General features: G+C 40.9%; 1 protein-coding gene across 2 annotated transcripts in view; it reads right to left on the bottom strand.

The window, feature by feature from the left end:
- Positions 5,050–23,939, bottom strand: part of SLC7A2 (solute carrier family 7 member 2) — a 69,380-nt gene continuing 50,490 nt past the window's right edge. Inside the window, exons 7-12 of one of the 2 annotated variants that reach the window (XM_018042020.1) lie at positions 22,704–22,843; positions 19,238–19,340; positions 16,636–16,841; positions 15,298–15,464; positions 14,224–14,332; positions 5,050–10,254 (exon numbers count right to left, since the gene is read on the bottom strand). In XM_018042020.1, coding sequence (XP_017897509.1) covers positions 10,055–10,254; positions 14,224–14,332; positions 15,298–15,464; positions 16,636–16,841; positions 19,238–19,340; positions 22,704–22,843 — 925 coding nt within the window. In that variant the 3' untranslated portion in view covers positions 5,050–10,054. Of the gene's footprint in view, positions 10,255–14,223; positions 14,333–15,297; positions 15,465–16,635; positions 16,842–19,237; positions 19,341–22,310; positions 22,448–22,703; positions 22,844–23,939 lie in introns of both variants that reach the window. The other variant, XM_018042021.1, reaches the window with a different exon arrangement.

Genomic DNA, 23,939 nt, shown 5'->3' with positions numbered 1-23,939 from the left:
GAAAAGTTTGGGGATTTTTAAAAAAATTTTCTATCTGTGTAATGTGACCTCTCCTGCCCCCTGGTGGAGCCGGGAAGCGCTGCGCTTTTTCCCGAGGCTGAGAGCGAAATGTTACAACAGTAACTCGGCCAGTTCGAGGTCCCCGCGCGTTTTATCAAGTTTACCAACTTCGAGAAGGCTCTGCGTAATCCTGCGGGGCCTCATCTAACCAAAAGTCCAGATGTCACCAGCGCTCTCCCACCAGCTCGGTATGGCCGTGACGCTCTGTAAAAAATGCCCCCTGCATATATCTCTTCATTCCCAGCAGGTCTCTCCCGTGCGCTTACCAACAAGACCATCTCCCCTGGAAGTCCCAACTCCGCACCCGCGCTTACCAACAAGACCATCTCCCCTGGAAGTCCCAACTCCGCACCCAGCCCTGTACCTGCTGGACGCGAGCCTCCCTTGCAGCTGAAACCTGGCAGCTCCCAGTGGGGAGGCCGCTCTGCCTTCAGAGGGTCCATGGCAGGCGCCACTTCCCCGGGGTTCTGCTGGAGGGTTTGGAGAAACTTCCTCTCTTACGCAGCAGAAGCCCCACTGCCCTACAGAAGACTCAGCTAGGTGTTCAGGAGGAACTGTGCCAGAAAAGAGATCCAAGTAACAGCACCAGGGCCTCCCTCGGGACTCCGAGAAGTTGACCACTGGCTCATCACACTGGGCTGGAGCCTGGGGTTCTGGCTACACCTCCCTCCCTCCCTCACTCCACGCCCTGCCAGGCCTGCTTCATCACCCTACTGACTGCATCAAGGCCACCCCTCTTGGCCATCATCCCTCCTTCTCTGCCTTGGCTCACAGCATTACCATGTGTTACCAGCAAGTGGCCACAGCCTCCTAGCTGGTCTCCCTGCCTCTCTGTCTTGCCCCTCAGTCCATACTTCCTCCAGCTATTAGACTGATCTCCAAACACAATTCTAAAACACACACACACACACACACACACACACACACACACACACACTAACCCAACTAACCCTCTCCGAAGGCCCGGTCAGGCCTCTCCAGGTCTCTCTCTCGGCACCCACTGCTCCCTGGCCTAATTGCCATGCAAACAGCGCGCTCCCAGCACCCTCGGGCCAGCCAGTAGGGTGGGAGGGGGGGGTACCAAGGCTTCTGCTGCCCCCTTGGCTTGGCCCCCACAAATCCCCCTTCCTTGTTCCACCACCTGTGGGCCCTCTCGCCACTCATCCTACAAGGCTCAGCTCAGACCCTACCTCCTTCTGGCTGGGCCAAGCACTTCCCCAGTGTGAATCCTTTGTGATATCATAGCAGCCAAGACAAAATGCACAACTGAGCTGTGAATCCAGCTTCACCTCTTTCACCTGCTTTCTCCTGAGTTCAAGGGCAGGAAATATGTCTTACTGAATTTTGTACTCTACCATCAGTTTCTGGAAAATCATATTTATTAGGAGCACACCACACTCCACACAGAGCATAGAAACCTCACCACACATTTCTTGTTGCTCATATCAACAACCCAACCAGGGACGCTGTGTGGTTAGTATCAGCCCCATTTTATAGACAAGGCAGCCCAAAGTCAAACCTGAACCTGCACTCTACCAGTTACTTACAAAGCACTGTTGAAATCACTACCTGTGAAAGCTTTCCAATAGGGCTGGCCTGCTCCCAAAGTCTCCCCTCTCAAGCTCGGAAAATTGGAGAACTTTGTGACTTCCCTGATAGGCTTAATAGCAGACAGCTAAGGTGATGTGGAGGAAACAGATAGACAGAATTGCAACCCATTCCATGAAAAAAGGGAAAACATGGTCTGTTGGTCTGTTGTGATCTACACAAAGGCTTTGGTGTAGTCGATGAAGCAGAAGTAGATGCTTTTTCTGGAATTCTCTTGCTTTTACTATGATCCAATGGATGTTGACAATTTGATCTCTGGTTCCTCTGCCTTTTCTAAATCCAGCTTGAACATCTGGAAGTTCTCGGTTCAGTTCACATACTGTTGAAGACTTGGCTTGGAGAATTTTCAGCATTACTTTGCTAACATGGGAAATGAGTGCAACTGTGCGGTAGTTTGAAGATTCTTTGTCATTGCCTTTCCTTGGGATTGGAATGAAAACTGACCATTTCCAGTCCTGTGGCCACTGCTGAGTTTTCCAAACTTCCTGGCAACATATCTTCACTTATTTTAGGTCCATACCGTTTCTGTCCTTTATTGTACCCTTTGCATGAAATGTTCCCTTGGTGTCTCTAATTTTCTTGAAGAGATCTCTAGTCTTTCCCATTCTATCATTTTCCTCTATTTCTTTGCATTAATCACTGAGGGAGGCTTTCTTATTTCTCCTTGCTAGTCTTTGGAACTCTGCATTCAGATGGGTATATCTTTCCTTCTTCTCTGCCTTTCACTTCTCTTCTTTCTCAGCTATTTGTAAGGCCTCCTCAGACAACCATTTTGCATTTTTACATTTTTCTTGGGAATGGTTTTGATCCCTGCCTCTTGTACAATGTCATGAGCCTCTGTCCATAGTTCTTCAGGCACTCTAACAGATCTAATCCCTTGAATCTATTTGTCACTTCCACTGTATAATCATAAGGGATTCGATTTAGGTCATATCTGAATGGTCTAGTGGTTTCCCTACTTTCTTCAATTTAAGTCTGAATTTGGCAATAAGGAGTTCATGATCTGAGCCACAGTCAGCTCCCGGTCTTGTTTTTGCTGACTGTATAGAGCTTCTCCATCTTTGGCTGCAAAGAATATAATCAATCTGATTTCTGAATTGACCATCTGGTGATGTCCACATGTAGAGTCATCTCTTGTGTTGTTGGAAGAGGGTATTTGCTATGACCAGTGCATTCTCTTGGCAAAACTGTTAGCCTTTGCCCTGCTTTATTCTGTACTCCAAGGCCAAACTTGACTGTTATTCCAGCTATCTCTTGACTTCCTACTTTTGTATTTCAATCCCCTATGATGAAAAGGACATCTTTTTTTGGTGTTAGTTCTAGGTCTTATAGGTCCTCATAGAACCATTCAACTTGAGCTTCTTTGGCATTAGCGGTTGGGGCACAGACCTAGATTACTGTGATAATGAATGGTTTGCCTTGGAAATGAACAGAGATCATTCTGTCATTTTTGAGATTGCACCCAAGTACTGCATTTTGAACTCTTTTGTTGACTATGAGGGCTACTCCATTTCTTCTAAGGGATTCTTGTCCACAGTAGTAGATATAATGGTCATCTGAGTTAAATTCACCTATTCCAGTCCATTTTAAAATGTCAGTGTTCTCTCTTGACATCTCCTTTTTGACCAGGTCCAATTTACCTTGATTCACAGACCTAACATTACGGGTTCCAGAGCAATATTGTTCTTTACAGCATTGGACTTTACTTCTATCAACAGTCACATCCACAACTAGGCACTGTTTTGGCTTTGGCTCCGTCTCTTTATTCTTTCTGGAGTTATTTCTCCACTCGTCTCCAGTAGCATATTGGGCACCAACTGACCTGGGGAGTTCATCTCTCAGTGTCCTATCTTTTTGGCTTTTCATACTGTTCATGGGTTCTCAAGGCAAGAATATGGAAATGGTTTGCCATTCCTTTCTCCAATGGACCACATTTTGTCCTGTCTTGGGTGGCCCTACATGGCATGGCTCATAGTTCATTGAGTTAGACAAGGCTGTGGTCCATGTGATCAGTTTGGTTAATTTTCTATGATTGTGGTTTTCATTCTGTCTGCCCTCTGATGGATGAGGATAAGAAGCTTGTGGAAGCTTCCTGATCGATTGATAGTATATTTTATTGTTTGGGCAAGGGATGCCCCCATCATTGATTTCATGTTAACTATGATTATATATTTTCTCTTCCAGATGAAGCTTGAAATCACCTTGTCAACTTCCATAAAAACTTTGTGTTGTGATAATGACTGCATAGAGTTTTTATTTGGGAGAAGAATGCTCATATTTATAATATTAAATCATCCTATCCCAGAATGTGTCATAATATTATATATCATTCCATTTGCTCGTCTATTTTTATGTTCCCATTATATTTTATAATTGTTTAATGGTGGTATTAGGACAATAATTTTGGAATTCTGTAATCCCAAGCCTAAACCAACATCACTGGTATTCTTATTTATAAGTAGAAACTTGGACATAGATATACACACACACACAGAGGGAAGATCACGTGAAGACTCAGGGAGAAGACAGCCACCTACAAGCTGAGGGTCTGGATCTCAGAAGATGCCAACCTTGCTGACCCTCCCTTCACAAATTCCACGGTGCTAGCACAGAGGGGGGCCTTAAAACCTACTTACCAATGCTAATCAAGCCAATAATAAATAACAGATAAATTAGATTTTAGACTTCCATTTGGAAAATACGTTGCTGTGTTAGCTTGGTTTTCAATGCAGGCTAAATTCATACTCAAGTTTAGTTCAACATGGGGGTGCTCCCTTCCATTTATGGAAAAAAAAAAACCCAACAGGAATTAAGTCTATACACAATGGCATTTCAAAATTAAAGAAGATAATTTAGGAGATTTGCAATTTTAACTAACTTGGAACCATTTTAGAAAACTGACGCCTCCCTCCCCATCAAAGGGTAAAGAGGGCTGAAGTTGATAAATATTTACTCACTATACAGTACAAAATTTCTGTTAGTTACAGGTAACTGACCACCAGTTACTGAAAGCTATGATTTGGTCAGGAGCATAACAAGGAGCTTCTTGCAGACAAAAGCAATGTCAAAGAGACTGGCCCATTAAATAAACGGCAGTTGCATTGGTAAGACCTCAGATGTGTGTTCCTGGGGTTGCATGCTTCAGGAGCAACTGGGAATATGTCACGAAGACTGAGTATAGTGAAGGACATCTCTTACAGGACTTGGAAGTCGTATGGTAGTAGGCTGCCAGGTGAGTAGTCTTAACAACATAATTGTTTCCATTTAGATTGTACTATATTTCTGAGCTCTAAAGTGGCCTAAATGAAAAAGCAGTTTAAATTTGGTAAGTGTGAAATGTAAGCTTTTGGTAGGTATAATACATATGCATACAATACTATGATAAGTCATATTAAAATTTATTTTAAAAATACATGGTTAGAAAGCACATATTACAGTGATAAAGCAGCAGCAGTTTTTATTTATTACAAATTCTAAAAAATAATCCAATGTTATAAGCAAAAAGGAAAACTGATTATCATCAAAAACATGTAAATTTAAAATTATCTACAATCGTACACACACACAAAAAACTCTGTATTTGAGTAAGACCAAAGTATCTGTTGGTTTTTACAGATATAGAATTTTGGTAGAGTTTTAGGCCCTATCAATGGTTTCTATTAAGTATAATGATAACAAAGGAAAGCAATGAAACAAACGGATACCAAAGATGAAGAGCCTGTTAACCAGGCACAGGCCAGAGAAACCTGCCACGCTGGCAATACAAGGTTCTTTACCAACGGAGCCGTGGCCCGTGTGCTCTGCCCCGGATGGATGTTGGTGCTGGTGCAGAACCTGCAGAGGCCAGGACCTACGGTGCAGCTCCAGGGAGCAGCCAGCCTTCCCATGAGTCGGAGAGGGTCCTTGGTCCTTATCATTTACCTTGTACTCATGGGATATTTGGAACGGAAATGAAGGACCCCAAACTACTTTAGTTTTTCACTTCATGTCCTACCCTGTTATCCCAAGACTCCCCAAAAAGGTAGCTATAGACACTCACACTTTGCAGCCTGCCAGACCCACGGTCCTGGTTATGATCCCCATGGAGCTGCTGCCAGTGGTCACTGAAGGCTCTTGTAAGCCAGAGATAGTGGCAGTGGCTTCAGCTAAGGTGCATAAAAGCTAAAATAGTGCTGCTCCCAGGGTTGCCTACTGGGTTGACACATAACAAAATGCATTTGAAATGAACAAGACTAAACTGTGTACATAAAAACAATAACGAATGTTACAAAAACCAACCACTAAACCAACAACCCCAACAACAGTAGATCGGGCCTTTCAAAATTCAGAAACCAGAAAGCCATTAAAAAATGTTTAAATAAAATTATACAAGGAGATAAAAAAAGAAACTCGGCTAAACAATGTACTCAAACAACGTTATTTTCACACATCTATGTGTCTGAAAATCAATGACCTGTGCTGGCATTAGTTCCTACGTGAACTTTGGTACTTCTTCCCTTGATATTTTAGAACAAACTAGAAAATGTTAGGTAGAAAACGTACAAAGAAGGCACTATTTTGGCACTAATCAAAAACCAAAAACAAGCCCCCAAACCAAGCTAATAATACCCCCCACAAGACATTCACACGAAGCAAGTGTATATGAATATTCCCTGATGCACACTCTAAACCCAATCCTTTAAAATCAGGTGGGACACTGTATTCATATTTTTGGTTTGAATTCTACTGTCGCTTGAAGCATATCAACAGATACCCAGGCACAGAACATCACGGGCAACATCACAGGGAAGGAAGAGTTGGAATCCTGGCACAATTGCGTCTGAGGTTTATAATCTCAGAATATACTGATCTAAGAGGAAAAACAGCTCAGACTAATCTGGTCCCTCCAGCATTATCAGCACTGGTGGGCGATTACTCTTCCTTATTCTCCCTGCTAAACAGTTAAATGCATTTAGAAAATAATTTGGTAAATATAATTTCTAATTCAAAAGACCATAACATACTCAGGACTTAGAAAATATTTTAAATTTATTATTTGAAATTTTAAAGTTTAAAAAATCCTTTATTCAGAAAAATTAAAAGAAGTCAGGGTCTTGTCTTTTAAAGGAAACAGATAATTCTGAAATATATTATTATGTCTGTGTGGCTGACAATAGAAGGTTTTATAGATATCAACATTAGTTTTTCATTAATGTATATATCCCAAATGATGTTTTGGTCTTTTCTAGATATTCGTCTCTGGGGAAAATGGCATTAATTAAGCAATAATCTGTATTTCATTCTATATCAAAAGTTCTAATATAAGTAGTTTAAATAGTTTCAAAATTTGGACTTGCATAACTACCTTGTTAAATGTAGGGTCAGTATGGCCTTTGTATCGTTACTCACAAATCATAAGAGTATAAAATAAAAGTGCTATTATAAGAAGTTTCTCACTGAAAATGTTCAGAGAGCAGATTTCCTAGTGCAAAAAAAGAAAAGTAATTTAAGCTGTTTTTACCCAATCACAATTAAGAGAATGCATATGCATTTTTTTTAATTTCTGGAAAGAAGTTTATGTAAGTGTGTCTGATTACTAGTAAAATCCACACAGAACATTTTGGCAATCCTAAGAAAGCAAAAACAACATTTTGTTCAAAAGGTTGTGAATTCAAACGTAGTAACAGACAGACAGTAAAAGACCTGCTAGTACTAACTTTTCCTAAAAAAGCACAAACCAAGACAGAAATCAGAAAAGGCACAGCAGAAGAAAGCAAACAGAAATTCCCTAATGCCCCCACCCCACTGCATTTCAGATCATAAAGCACCTAACATACTAGACTTCAGTGATTTCATATTAGAAACATTATAAATATATCTTTCTGAAAGAATCTATCTATAGAAAATATACATAAAAAATTGCCATATATTTCAAAATAGTTTAAAACCTAGACATTTTGCATAAGCATACCTATCAATACAAAACATTTTTTCTCTGTCAGTTGGGTTTTTAAAATCTAGACAACAGGATCACTTTCAAAGCCCATCATAAACCCAGCTGACTTAAACACCAACATTTGAAACACACATATGTACACATGTGTATATATTAACATATACACTTACACATACATACAAACAGATATTTGAGTTTTCACAGAAAAAAAAAAGGATAGTCATGAACAAAGCATCTTTCATAGACATTTGTGTTTGTAAAGTGTTTCAAGGTAGAAAAATTATTTTTAACTCAATTTTGCTCCTAATTGAACACAGTGGGCATAATAGTTTTAGCTGCCTGTCATGTTCTAAATAAATTTCTCGATTGTGCTACATAAAAGGTTTAATATCCACACGTGAAATTCTTCATATTCTCATGTGCAGGGCCTGATTACCGAATCAAAGTGCTTCTCAGAATGCTGCAGTAACAGCAAAGATCTAGGATTAGGCCCACAGTAATGATTACAGAAATACTTTGCCTCTTGCACAGCCTTCTCTTCCTCTCCAGTAAAACATGCAATACTGGGCCTCAGATTGTACTCTGTGCACTCTGGAAATTGTGGAATGTTAGTTCTGAGTTCTAGATCTGAGATGCTACAACACTAGCACCTAGACTTTCCTACCTGTTTACTGGATTTTTCATCACAAGAAACTCCTAAACAATCAAAACTTGCTTTTTAATGACGAAAATAAAATGGCTGATCTCTTGGAAGAGCTGTCAGAAAATCAGTGTTTTCCTCGCCTTTGTATTAAGCTGGTCACCTGGGCTTGATAATGTGCTAGTCTCATCTCGTGAACCTTGTAATTATTTGTAAGAAAAATAATTCATGAGAAGCGAAACATACGGAAAACAAGTAGTCCACGTATTAGATAAACCTATAAAATGAAATACAGTAATTAGAGAATCACACATTTAAAAACATATTACTCATATAAAGATTATTGTGTTTCTATGGCTTTAATTCAGTTAGGTTAATGTTTTTGGTTTGACATTTTAAAGAATCATGTATTTAACTAAAATATTCTATTCCTCAACCACTGATGGGTTTTTCTAGAATACTGGAACTTCTATGAGTAGTTTTGGTGTGGTCATTTAAAAATAAAAGAAATTAAAAGTGCTGAACAATTTATGGGATGGGGGAAGAGAAATATCCCTAAATGTTTCCAAATTTGTAAAGTAATTAACCTCCAATTAAAATAAATAAGTTTATTTATTAAAAAAATAGAAAAAAGAAACATCAGAAGCAAATTATTCCTTCATTTCCCACACCCCTTTTTTGCATGTAGTAAAGATAGAATTTACTATTGGCTTAGAAAAAAAATACCCTAAATAAATTGTGAACTGTGATTATTTATTAACTAATGGAAAAAGGTATAAATCATTTCACCAATTATGTGATCAGGGAAGTTCTACTGGCTTGTTTTAAGTGACTTTTAAAACAGGGGTGCTTGGGGTCTTATCCAAGCACGTAACTACTCTGATCTTCAAATGCATCCTCCTCTCTGCCACTTACACGAGCTTCCTGCCCATGGGGACCACCTTCACTTTCCAGCACAAAGGGTCCCTAGGAGCTCACACTACCTCTCTCCAGCCCAACTGGACTGGGGTGGGGTGGGGGAGTGGGGAAGATATCATTCACACAAGGTGAAGGACTCACATTTTAGGACCACTGTCTCAAAGAAGACAGCCATTCAAAGGGGTGTCTGCCACCTGCTGACACAGAAGGCCGCTCCTGTCCTGCAGGGTACTGCAGACACAAGCACTCCGACTGGCTAAACTGTCAGCAAACTGTCATACCTCACAGAATGAAAACTCTGTGCTCAACCCACTGCCGACATTTATAAGTTACAGAAAAGGCTCATTTCCTACCCCCTCCCCTTACTCCAGAGCAATGATAGACACAATGATGGGTAAATGCAATTTTAGGATGTTCTAACTTGACATAAAGTCCAATAAGGAAAAGTGACAGTTATTTCCCCAACCACACCTGGCACAGTCAAGATACTTTTCTATTCAGTAATCACCTCCATTTTAGTGGGTGCAGGATAGGCTAGGGTGCAGGACAGGCTACTGATGAATGACAACACTAGAAAAATGCAATGCGATAAGAGTAAGACACCAACAACTTTTAACAATGATATTCCCCAACATATACAAACATACGCACACACATGCCCACATACCCACTCTCGGGGGGATATTTATCACGGAGGAGCGAGCTCAGAGTGGTTTCCCTAGATGTGTGAGTCACCATCAGAGGAGGTGCTGTTCACGTGAGTAAGTATAAATTAGGGTGGACTGTGTCTGCAGCAAATCCATGACAACCTGGTGTGGTGATGACATCGTCATGGTTCCCTCCATGCAGACCATGTACATGAAGACTATGGACCAGTTCTGCCCCAGCAGGCACTAGCATTCGCTCGTTTTTTCGTGGAAAATGAAAGGTAAACTCAGGTTTCTTTGGTGATGGTCACCATCTTGCATGGCAGATTTTTCTTCTGTTGCTGCGTTAATGTTGTCTGAATACATATCTTCATCATCTTCTTCTTCATCCCTCGGATTACCCTCCAGGCTGTGTCTAATGCCATAAGCGAAGTAAATCAGGAAACCTTTCAGAGGAAAAAGAAATCAGCTTTTGGTGTGATAAAATGACTGTTTGTACATGGAAATTTTTTTTTTACTGGTGGACAACTGCTCTACAATGTTGTGTTGGCCTCTGCCACACACTGACATCAATCAGCCACTGGTATACACACACACACACACACACACACACACACACACACACGCCCCCTCCTATAGGTGGCAAATTTAATATAGAACATAATAGGATCTTTTGTGCCTTCTCTTTCTGTGCTATTTTAAAAGGGCAGAATGCAAGTACAGCATATCCCATGCAAGGCCGCTGACAAACGTAGAAAGTGCTTCTTCATTTATAACATGTATATGCAATATTTTAATCTGTATATGCAATATTGCAATCCTGGAAGGTGAAGTCAAGTGGGCCTTAGGAAGCATCACTACGAACAAAGCTAGTGGAGGTGATGAAATTCCAGTTGAGCTATTTCAAATCCCGAAAGATGATGTTATGAAAGTGCTACACTCAATATGCCAGCAAATTTGGAAAACTCAGCAGTGGCCACAGGACTGGAAAAGGTCAGTTTTCATTCCAATCCCAAAGAAAGGCAATGCCAAAGAATGCTCAAACTCCCGCACAATTGCACTCATCTCACACGCTAGTAAAAGTAATGCTCAAAATTTTCCAAGCCAGGCTTCAGCAATACGTGAACCGTGAACTCCCTGATGTTCGAGCTAGTTTTAGAAAAGGCAGAGGAACCAGAGATCAAATTGCCAACATCCGCTGGATCATCGAGAAAGCAAGAAAGTTCCAGAAAAACATCTAATTCTGCTTTATTGACTATGCCAAAGCCTTTGATTGTGTGGATCACAATAAACTGTGGAAAATTCTGAAAGAGATGGGAATACCAGACCACCTGACCTGCCTCTTGAGAAACCTATATGCAGGTCAGGAAGCAACAGTTAGAACTGGACATGGAACAACAGACTGGTTCCAAACAGGAAAAGGAGTACATCAAGGCTGTATATTGTCACCCTGCTTATTTAAATTACATGTAGAGTACATCAGGAGAAACGCTGGGCTGGAGGAAGCACAAACTGGAATCCACATTGCTGGGAGAAATATCAATAACCTCAGATATGCAGATGGCACCACCCTTATGGCAGAAGGTGAAGAGGAACTAAAAAGCCTCTTGATGAAAGTGAAAGAGGAAAGTGAAAAAGTTGGCTTAAAGCTCAACATTCAGAAAACGAAGATCATGGCATTTGGTCCCATCACTTCAGGGGAAATAGATGGGGAAACAGTGGAAACTGTGTCAGACTTTATTTTGGGGGGCTCCAAAATCACTGCAGATGGTGACTGTAGCCATGAAATTAAAAGCCGCTTACTCCTTGGAAGGAAAGTTATGACCAACCTAGATAGCATATTCAAAAGCAGAGACATTATTTTGCCAACCAAGGTCTGTCTAGTCAAGGCTATGGTTTTTCCAGTGGTCACGTATGGATGTGAGAGTTGGACTGAGAAGAAGGCTGAGCACCGAAGAATTGATGCTTCTGAACTGTGGTGTTGGAGAAGACTCTTGAGAGTCCCTTGGACTGCAAGGAGATCCAACCTAAAGGAGATCAGTCCTGGGTGTTCATTGGAAGGACTGATGTTGAAGCTGAAGCTCCAATACTTTGGTCACTTGACGCGAAGAGCTGACTCATTTGAAAAGACCCTGATACTGGGAAAGATTGAGGGTGGGAGGAGAAGGGGACGACAGAGGAAGAGATGGTTGGACAGCATCACTGACTCGATGGACATGAGTTTGAGCAAGCTTCGGGAGTTGGTGAAGGACAGGGAGGCCTGGTGTGCTTCAGTGCATGGGGTTGCAAAGAGTCAGACACAACTGAGTGACTGAACTGAACTGAACATGCATGTTCTTCTCAATAAATATTTTTGAAATGTTTATGTAAAAAAATATTTACCTCCTCAAAAGTTAACACTATACTTTAAACAAAAGGATATATAGGGAAAAGTCTCAAATACTCCCCAAATACAAATGCTGGATTATTGGAGACACAGTCAGATATTTTGGAAAACATGTCCTGTGTGAATGGGCTTCCCAGGTGGCTTAGTGGGTAAAGAATCTGTCTGCGATGCTGGAGACCTGGGGTTTGATCCCTGGGTTGGGAAGATCCCCTGGAGGAGGGCATTGGCAACCCACTCCAGTATTCTCATCTGGAGAAGACCAAGGGCAGAGGGGCCTGGTGGGCTATAGGCCACGGGGTTCCAAAGAGTTGGACACGACCAAAGTGACAACATACATACATACCCTGTGTGAGCAGGGAACATGGGTGTGCCTTACACACATTCCTGTCATCAGGAGAGGATGAATTGCTATGTGCAAAGCAACTGTTCATTAACAACCACACTGACTGAGGATCAGAGGGGAAAGGTTTTAAGTATTCTCACAGGATATGCAGGCATTTTTGCTGTGTTTTAGCTATAATTTTAAAAGTTGACTGCGAGTTTTGGGTTGATGTGAAATGTATTATATAGTTTTCCCATGTAAAGTAATGGGAAGCAGGCCACCAATGCGTATTTTGGCATGTGCAGTTGTTACAACTGATTCTGTCTCCTCTCATGTCCTTAGAGGTTTGCTGAGCTAGCATTTCTGTCCTCAAATAAAGGTAGGGAAGCCACCATTTTACAAAGAAACCGAGGCACTTAGAAGCAGGGGTGGAACGTGACCCAGGCGACACGGCTAACAAACAGCAGGGAGGACTGAAACACGGGGAGTCTGGTCCCGTAGTTCCCACTCTTCACCACGAATAAGCACACGACTGAGCTTCAGGGAGCAACAGCTGAGGAAAGAGGCAGTGGTCTGCGGAAAGGGAGGAGCGTGGGGAAGCTCTCCGCCAGAGTACAGTCTTCTGGGCTCCGAGGAAGGGAGGGAGTCCCGCTTCCTGTGCCCCGGGGTTTGGGCTCGGCTTCCTGGCAGCCCCAGGGGAGGTGGCAAGACCCCGAAGGAATGACTCTGTGGTTCATCCTGGAGGGCACAGCCAGTCGCAGGGGGCTCCCATCAGGATCCTGGCCCTGATAAGACACAGCCGCCTACCAGGAGCGGCCGCAGGGACAGAATGCCCCGGTGCCACTTGTGTGGATGGATAACCTTTGATCCACCCCAATTCCTTGGCACCATGTCAGATCTCCCCCCCTCCGCCCCCCGCCCCCCGCCCCCCCGCCCCCCCCGCCCCCGACAATGGGCAAAACTAGTGCGGCTGTGGGGGAGGGGAAGACCGACTAGGTTAAACCTCCCATTGGCTCAAGGGGGTTGGTGGCTTGATACTGAAATGAAGTTAATTTATAGCCAAAGCAAACACACACACACACATGCACACACACACACAAGTGAGTGAGACTCATTATGCCAATGGGACGACCATCAAAAAGCACAAACCCTCAAACTCCTCAGGCCACCAGTTACAACAAAGCTAAACTCTGAATTTACAAGTCAGCTTTCACACAGGACCCTGAAGAAGTCGTGATGACAACAGATGCAGTGTAGATGTAAATAAGCTCACTCACAGTATGTAAGGTCAAATTCCACCCCAAGGGTCTAATAAAAGACATTTAGGTATCGGAAAAGAAATTTCTTGCAATTAGCTCATTCAAAATGTTGCCAGAAATTCAATGATGCTCTGGAAGGAACTGGCTCTGTAATCAGATTTTAGGGGTGCCATTTGCAAATCAGATCCCTTGACTTTCGGTGGGGGGGCTTCATTTTTCTCACTCAAGAAGTTAGAAAAAATAGGATCTACAGAGTTTTACAGGGTTACTGCAGCAATTGAATTTTTAAAAGCTATTTGGAAAACATCTGGAAAAGTAGACACTCAGGTATTCTAAAACTTGGGAAAGGAGGAAACCAATGTTTCTCTGAATGCATTTCTCTGAAATGGCATACGACATGGGAAAGAGAAAGCCCACATTCAGAAAGTTAAAACAGGAGAAGACCCACCAAGTGCCATCCAGACGCTAAATCGGATCCAGGTGTCTGCACTCAACTGGACCATCAGGTAAATGTTCACCAGGATGCTGAAGGCTGGCAGGAACGGTAAGAATGGAACCTAAGGAGGGAAAGTATCTTCTTAAATATACTCAAATTTTAAAACACATTCCTCAAATTGTTTTGACATGGTGGCAACTAATTTGACATACATAGATACTGTCACAGTGTGTCAGCAAGATTATATTCTCACAAAAAGAACAACTTGAACAAAAACTACTTATCTAGAGAATGGGCTTCCCAGGTGGCTCAGTGGTAAAGAATCCACCTGTAATGTGGGAGACCTGGGTTCGATGCCTGGGTCGGGAAGATTCCCCTGGAAGAGGGAATGGCAACCAGTATTCTTGCCTAGAGAATTCCATGGACAGAGAAGCCCAGCGGGCTACAGTCCATGGGGTTGCAAGAGAGTCAGACACGATTTAGTGACTAAACAACAACGTCTAGAGAATACTAAAAGGAGCCCCATATTTCCCATTGTTTACTGCAGCCCAAAGCTACAGAGGGTTATCCAGCCACTAACACCTGCATTACCACCAAGATGCAGTAGGTTTCAGGGATTAGTTTAGGGTTTCCTGGTTTCATTCTGATATCAGGAGGGCATGCCACTGGAACTCTTGACTACTCTTGGGATCTCAGGGGGATTCTTCCAGGAAGCCCTCTTCAAGCTAAATTCTGCTCTTAGTTCAAATGGAACAGAATAACTTCACTTCACAGTGGAAGGGCTTTGGGTGTGGGGACCTTCCTGAATTTCTAAAATATTCTAGTTATTTTTCTGATGCTTTAGAGTATTGAACAAGAAATTTGTTTACTATTATATATAGAATAATGTACTAGGAGCACACTCAAGGTTTTTAAAAGAACACTTAAGACAAAAAGGAACATCCCAAAGGACTGTGACATTCTTGTTCACTGGTTAACATCATAAAAGTGCTTTTAAAAAAAAGAAAAAAGAAACAAGTCACTAAAACTAATGTACAAGAGAAAACATGCATAATATTTAGGATCATGAATCCTCTTGACACACACCATAAAGGCTACTTTCTGCTGATTCTGGGGCTGCCTCCAGATGATGAGCACGATGGCAACACAGAGAACGAGAAACAGCACCAGGAGAGCCAGGCTCCACGCTTCCAGTCTGGCGATGGTGTGGACGCTGTGCGTGGTCAGAACACTCAGGCCCAGGATGAGGAATGCTGCAGAGACGACATGTTCGTGAAAAACCAGCACGTGACCTTCACTCAGACCCCGTCATTCAAAGTCTATTTTGATATCAAGTTCTTTATATATCTACTCTGCCAAATACTGAGATTCTTCATTTCTGTTTTGGAAAGAAATCCCTGATTTCCATGACTTAAGATTCCCGCTTCGCTTACTCGTGACTGTCCCCTCCTTAGGAGTCAGCCTCCCCTCTGGGCTCTACCATCCTGCCTTCCTGCCAGTCTCAGCTGAGATCACTTGGACTGATGGAACGTTGTCCAGGGTGGCTAGTGCCCTTTTTTTCCAATGGGGAAAGCAAGTCTGTTCATGTTCAGCTGTTGTAAACACTGTTCATGCAAACAAATAATACATGATCTGCACCTTTTCTTCCTATTTCAGAGAGTGGCATCACTACCTACCCAGACGATCTCTGATCATCGAGTCTGAATTAGGGGTCCCTCCCATGTGCTCTCAGAGAAACTTGAACTGCCCTTAGCTTGCCACCAATGAGGCTGTCCAGTGAGAGCAAGGACTATCTTTCCTGACATCCCAAGTACCCAGTGGGGTTCCTGGCCCATCAATAAATGTTGCTGAAAATACACTTCATCATGTAACTGTGGGGAGCAAGCAGGTCTGCAGTACGGCCTCCCACGCTCCCCGGGTCCCAGCTCGGTCACGGGCAGATGCACTTTGCTTCCCACAGGAAGAGCCCTTGCGGCTCACGAAAGGGACCAATTTTGTACTTCTGCCACTCTCACCTCAGGGCAGCAGCTCCCAACCTTTCTGGCATCAGAGACCAGTTTCATGGAAGACAATTTTTCCACGGACGGTAAGGAATGGTTTGCGGATGATTCAAGTGTATTACATTTACTGTGCACTTTATCTCTATTATTGTTACATCAGCTCCCCCTCGGATCATCAGGCATTAGATCCCAGAGGCTGGGGACCCCTGCCCTAAGGAATTTCTTCCTTTCTTCTTCAATTACCAATATACCATCGATTTATCCTGCTAACATAAGGAAGATCTCAATGGCCAGTGACCCCTTAGGTAAACATTTCAGGACTGAGCGCAGTGCTAACATATTCTTTCATCCTCTTTCACATCATACCTGCTCCACCCACACACACCCACTGGGTCTTCATAAGGAATACAGTGAGGGAACTTACCCAGGAATCCTACCAGAAAGCTGACAAGAGACGCAGACTGTTTTGTGGGCAGAAGCGAGGGGCTGAAGAGGGTTCGCAGGCTGAAGCCCTGCCCTGGCAGCATGGTGTCCTGAGACTCGCTTTTGGAGGTTCTGTTGGTGCACGATCTCAGAGCTTCTTTCTCAGAACAGTACTTGGGTTGCTCGTAAGATAAGCCAGGCTGGTACCTATTCCCAAGTAAAAGTGTGTGTCTTTATTCTCAAACAAACACTTGGTCCAAATGAAACAAGCCCCTCAAACTCTAATGGAGACATTTCCATTCATGGCTGGTGCAGTAAACGCACACGTCTTGTGGCTGCAGCCTCAGGGTTGCTGAGCCAGGTCACACACGTGCTCAGCAAAATACCTGCAGCAACTCTGAATTTCCTGATAGCCACTTGATTAGAAAGTTATATATATTAGATGCCGAAGAGAGTTACATTTTAAAGTGTGGCACCTGTGACGATAAATGATTACTCTGGAATTATCTATGTTCAAAGAAGATGCCGTTCATGAAAACAGCAACCCTGTTAACAGAAACCCTGGTTAAATATCAGCTACAGGGTAACATGGGCTTCCCACGTGTTTCAGCAGTAAAGAGTCCACCTGCAATGTAGGAGCCGCAGGAGACGCAGGTTCGATCCCTGGGTCAGGAAGATCCCCTGGAGGAGGGCATGGCAGTCCACTCCAGTATGCTTGACTGCAGAATCCCATGGACAGAGGAGCCTGGCGGGCTACAGTCCATGGGGTCGCAAACAGTCAGACATGACTGAAGCAATTTAGCACACACACGCGCACAGGGTAATATAATATGCAGCCTTCAGTTTGGTATTGGAAAGTCTCACTGCAGCCTCCCTCCCTGGTCTCATCTCCCTCATCAGCCACCTCCCCCCCATTCTCCTTTATTACTGATCCTCTTCCTCTTTGGCTGGTGTCAAGATAACAGCCTGCTTTAGCTTCCAACATCTGCCCTGGGATCCCCCTGCCAGTGGGATCTTCTGAGAAGCTTTTGCTTAAATTTAAAAGTAATATTTGTCCCCCATCTAAAGAAGAAATATGCTCACTGTGAAAAAATACACAAAAGCATGCAGAAGAAAATCAAAATCATCCATAACATTCAGTGTGAATCACTGTTAGCATTTTATTACAATTTCAGCCAGTTAAAAATGCAAATACGTGTATATATTTGCAAAAATCATTTTTTGTATGCAAATGTATGGTAGTTAAATAAATTCAGATGCTACATATAGCTTTGCATCCAGAAACTGGTATCTCTCTCCATATAATTAAATGTCATTTTATTTGCTATAGAACAGTCTCCTGAATAAATGTACTTATGTAACTATTCTATTTTTTTTAACTGAAGTATAGTTGATTTATAATGCTGTGTTAGTTTTTGGTGTACAGCAAAGTGTTTCAGTTTATATATATATATATATCCTTTTTCATATGCTTTTCTATTACAGTTTATTATGGGATACTGAATATAGTTTCCTGTGCTATACAGTAGGACCTTATTGTTTATTTATTAATTATTATACTATTGATAGGGAAGCCTGGCGTGCTGCAGTCCGTGGGGTTGCAAAGAGTTGGACACAACTGAGCAACTTCACTAATATTGCTTCCACTTTATGTTTTGGGCTCACTGGCCTTGTCACTGAGAGACAACTGAACTGATTGATATATTATTGATATTCACTTAGTTCAACTTTTTCACTATCGTAAACTACCTTTTCCATGAACATCCTCTGCATTGATTAAATCTTTATTTTATATTGGGGGGCTTCCCTAGGAGCTCAGTAAAGAATCTGCATGTAATGCAGGAGACCCAGGTTGGGAAGATCCCCTGCAGAAGAAAACGGCAACCCACTCCAGTACTTTTGCCTGGAAAATCCCATGGATGGAGGAGGCTGGTAGGCTACAGTCCATGGGGTCGCAAAGAGTTACACATGACTGAGCGACTTCACTATCACTATATTATATTGGGGCAGAGCCAGTTAGGGCTTCCCAGGTGGGTCAGTGGTAAAAGAATCCGCCTGTCGATGCAGGAGATGTGGGTCAGGAAGAGTCCCTGGAGGAGGATATGGCAACCCACTCCAGTATTCTTGCCTGGAATATCCCATGGATAGCAGAATCTGAAGGGTTATAGTCCACGGGATCCCAAAGAGTTGGACACGATTTAGTGACTGAGTACCAGCACAGCCAGTTAACAACGTTCTGACAGTTTCAGGCGAACAGCAAAGGGACTCGGCCACACAAAAAGATTAAATCTTAAGCCTAAGAGCTTAGCAGCTGAATCACTAGGACTAAAAATACAGTATTCTAAAGTGTTTCTATACATTATGAGAATTTGATGTTCACATAGATTAATTAGGCCAACCTATTGATAATTACCAATTGTATTTGTTCGCTTAAGGACCAACTATGCTAAATATGCTTTGTATTCACGTTTGTAGGCCCATGGCCTCTCACTTCTGTGAGACAGCTAACTCCATGAAAACAAGGCCAGTGAGCCCTGTCTTTCTTTCCTGGGCCTCAACTGACATGCACCCTTCAGACCCATCTGGCAAGGAGGACAACTCACCTGAGGATGAGAACACAGGCTGCAACCAGAGAGTAGGCCAGAAGCGTCCCAATGGACATCATGTCCACGAGGGCCTTCAGGTCAAAAAGGAACGCCATCACAGCTATTGGGGAAAAGAAAAAGGGGTGAAGAAGAGAGCTGTGAGAAAATTCCAGACAGCTGATGCAAAGTCAGAGATAAGTGATGGGAAATTTTTTGTTTTAGTGCCAATGATAAGTCAAGTAAAGCATAGAAAGTGTATTTCTCATAGTTAATAAGATGTTCCTTAGGTCATACACACTGCTAATAAAACTTCAAAACCCCTCAGCGATCTATCAAGTACAAAATACATCTACTTTGATTACTTAAAAAATATTGGCCTGACAAAGAGTGAAAATACTATATGACGGAATATGCGCCTTTGATATTTCAGAAGGAAAAACATTGCCAGGAAATACTGGCAGGCTCCTTTAAAAAAAATAATAATAAAAGAATTCAAATGGAAGAGCTTTCATTATAGATGTTACATAATCATTTTAATTTCCACCTGCATTCTGAGTTATATCTTAGACAGGATGAGGTCCAATTAAATTATACTTCAGATAGAATATAAATCCTATCCTGATTAAAACCACATACTCTGACTAAATTTAAACTATTTGTGGCTACCTAATAATGTTAAGAGGCAAAGTATACTTCACATAGTTGAATAGTTAACTTGCAGGTTGCAATTTTTTTCTCCAGTGAAGCATTAAAATAGTGACGATATTAACTGAAATTTACCAAATAGTTGTCCTTATCATAATAAGTAGGGAATACCACACCCCACTCATGTGGCACTCCAGACATCTCAGCAAGCTTTCTATCTTTATGAGCTCAATTTATCTTCAATTCAATAGTCCTATGAGATGGGGGCAATCATTTAGGTTCAGCTTTATAGATCAACATTTGACTGTTTTTTAATAAAACCCCAGCAGTTTCACATGGTTTAACCTAATAGGATCATTACTCTTTTTTAATAGACAGGCTAACTTAGCAAGGTTACAACCACTGGGTATAAGTGGTGTGCGTGCGTGTTAGTCGCTCAGTCGTGTCTGACTCTTTGGACCCCGTGGACTGTAGCCCAACAGGCTCCTCTGTCCATGGGATTCTCCAGGCAAGAATACTGGAGTGGGTTGCCATGCCCTTCTCCAGGGATCTCCAGCCCAGTGATCCAACCCAGGTCTCCTGCACTGCAGGAAGAAGAAGGCTTCAGCTACACCAATATGCCTGTGGCCCTTCTAAAATAGTATTTTTTCCTTTTTTTTTTGTTTTTAGATTTTATGTGGCCCATTTAAAAAGTCTTTATTGAATGTGTTACAATATTGTTTCCACTTTATGTTTTGGTGTTTCAGCCCCGAGGTATGTGGGATCTCAGCTCCTTGACTGGGGATTAAGCCCACACTCCCTGATTGGAAGACGAAGTCTGAACCACTGGACTGCCAGGGAAGTCCCACATTGTTTCTTTAAATACATCCCATGCCCTATTTTAACAATTTCCATTGCTAGTATAGCTACACATTAGATTACAATTTTAATGTCCTGTAAGAATCAAAGATAACCTGTTTTAGGAAGTCAAAACAGAAGAAAATGATAAATTATCCATACAAGCTCTCTAAGTTAAAAACAAGCAAGAAGTGAGACTACAAAATAGCAAAAATGTAATGTTTTAGTACATTAAAAATGCTATAATTATCTTCTTTTAATTATTAATTTCAATATCTTATTATGCTGTTAAATTAAATTCTTCCTAAAGGAAGAAGGGTAAATTTTTAAAAATTCTGAATACATAATAGAGAATTAACGGGCAAGATTTTACAGGAAAAAATAAAAGCTTTTATGGAGTAAATAAAATATGTTATCTTTTGTCAAGATTTATGAACTTTCATTAATATCATAATGCACTGTTTAATCATAAAGTGGGCCTTACATCATCTAGTGAAAACTTCATTTTATGGGGGCAGAAATCCTAAGCACTGAGAAAATAAGTGTTTTGAGCCCCCACCATACATCTTAATAAAGGGCCAAGTTTATTAGAAAACATTTTATAAAGTGAAGTTGTTTAGGAAAATACTTAGATTCTGAAAGAATCCTATTTCATACATAATTAAGCATTACTATTCTGTAATCTAATTTCCCAACAATTCAGAGCCTCGACAAAATTATCATCTTTGGTCTGAATTTATACTACTAGCAGTGTTTACCATTTTATCTCTAAAGCTTGCTAAAGTCCTTCTCTTGCCCCATATAACAACACCTTTAAGGCCATTCTCTCAATCTGCAAATTCTCTGAAACTTTTCATGTGGAACAGAATCTGGACAAAAGCATTTTGATGGATATTATGACATGCCAAATGGTAGGCATCTGGAGTTGTTTTTTTGAAAACATGACGTAATATCAAAGCTCTTGAAAGGAAAAATAGATTCCTATTGGGGTTTATGATAATATAGGTATTAGTAATTCTTAGAGAACTATGATGGGCCCAGGAAGTGGGGTTAGCCACCATACTGAGGGCAGTAATAACAATGGCCAAGTATAAATTATCTTTGATATTTCTTATATTTAATTAAGAATGGGTAAACTTTAGCTATTTTCAAAAATCCTATGACCATTTGGCAATATTCAACTTATATCCTGGATAACAAACAAAATATTGAGTCATTATTTTTAATTAACAATTCAAAGATTAAGTAATCATTCTTTAATTAACATTTTTTGTGTTGATAATACAATTTTATGGGCTTGTTTCATAGATCTGAAAAGCACTGAACACTTGATACATGATAAGGAACCACTGTAACCCTTTGCACATTTGTTAGAAGTGCCAAAGTTTAAGGTAACAAAACGGTAACAAATTGCAAAGGGTCAGTTACGAATTTCAGTAGACCACCACCACCACCATTTGCAGATGTGATCCCAATGTTCATTCCCTCATTTATCAGCGATTTTGTTTTCAACTTACATGCACAGCAAGCAGATCCGCTTTATAAGTCCATGCATGCGCATAAAATGCTCAAGTCTAATGTTGAAGAATCCTATGTTTGTAAAGCTTACCAGAAATGACCCCTGCGGTCAGTGTGGCAGCTACTGGTGACTGCCTCTTACTCACTCTGGCAAGAAATCTAAACAGTAAACCATCCCGGGCCATGGCAAACAGAATTCGGGGTAAAGGAAACATGGAACCCAGAAGACTAGAACAGAAAAATCCATAATCCACAAGTGAGTTATTACAAGTATTAGTCTAGACGAGTCTATATGGGTAAAGACTGGACACACTAAAGTACAGAACCTATACCAAAGAAAGGTTCAAAATAGGAAACATTCACAGATAAGTTATTGATATTTATACATGTCAAAACAGAAAACCACCTAATTTTCCATTTTTTTCCCAGAATCCTTGATGAAAAAAGATCCCCCTTTACTTAATAAAAGTCAACTCTCTCTCACCTGCCACTGCACCCGATGATAAAGTAGCAATTATTGGAGTCTTCGTTTTGGAATTGATTTGAGCTAGACATTTGAAAAGCAACCCATCCTCCGCCATAGCATAGATTACACGAGGCATTGGGAAAATGGATCCAAGAAGACTGAATAAAAAGCAAACACATGCAGTATGGCAAACACATTCATGCAAGATTACATCACAGAGCTGCAATTAAGTCACTGTATAAAACTCAGCATCACAGCTATTTGTTATTTTTTAAATGTAATATGATTGGGTATTTAAAAATATTAACCACAGTGCAATTCATTATACTCTCAGAGATAATCTGCTCAGCACAATTATCAGACTAAAAACAATGCTGCAAAGAATTTGTGCCGGCGCATGATTACTACTGAATTAAAACTAAGTAATTAAGACTTAAAAAAATAATAATGTCATTAAGACATTTTTAACTTAGAATATTTATAAATTGATATATAATTACAGAAAATATAGTAATTTGATTTTATACTATCTAGTCACTTCATTTATTCAATAATTACACATTTTTACATACATTTTACCATTTTTTTTTATCAAATTTGAAATAATTCTCAGCATAAGATAATCAAGATAGAAAAAGGAAAAAAGATGAACTCACTGTAAATTTAGTACATAGAAGCAGCCTGAATTAAACATTAGTAAGAGTGAAGTTTAAGAAAATGATTTTGCTTTAGCTGTTTTGAATTACTTGTGTGTTTACTGACTGCATCATTCTATACATGATTAAGTCGTAAAAAAATTTACAATTTATGAGAAAATAAGTAAAATATATTTTTAAACTCCATCTCCTTTATCTTTTAATAAAGCGTGCTTGAGCTTGGCCACAAATAAATCTTTGCCTGTCTCTCTTCTAAAACTATGGTACAAAGTATCTTTACAGTTCAGATTTTTAAAACTATTCAGAATAAACCTTAATATTATCAGATGGCTGAGGATCCGAGAGGTAATTTGTAATTGCTGCTTAATACTATCTTGAATACAAAAAAACAACAAGGGCTTTGAAGGGGGATAAAAGAGCTAGGCTGATGAATTATACAAAAAGATTTATTTTTAAAATTTCAGACTTTTAGAAAAATTTCACTTCAAAAAATTAGTAATAAAGCAGAGATTAATTTTCTCTTTGTAACAGTGCTCTCCAGTACAGCACTCAAGTGAAATATGATCACGTTAAGTTAAAATGTGAGCAGCTCAGGAAA

The sequence above is a fragment of the Capra hircus genome, chromosome 27 (assembly GCF_001704415.2).
Source record: "Capra hircus breed San Clemente chromosome 27, ASM170441v1, whole genome shotgun sequence".
Taxonomy (NCBI): domain Eukaryota; kingdom Metazoa; phylum Chordata; class Mammalia; order Artiodactyla; family Bovidae; genus Capra; species Capra hircus.
Note: the sequence above shows the minus strand (reverse complement) of the source record. Positions and strands in the feature narration are given on the sequence as shown.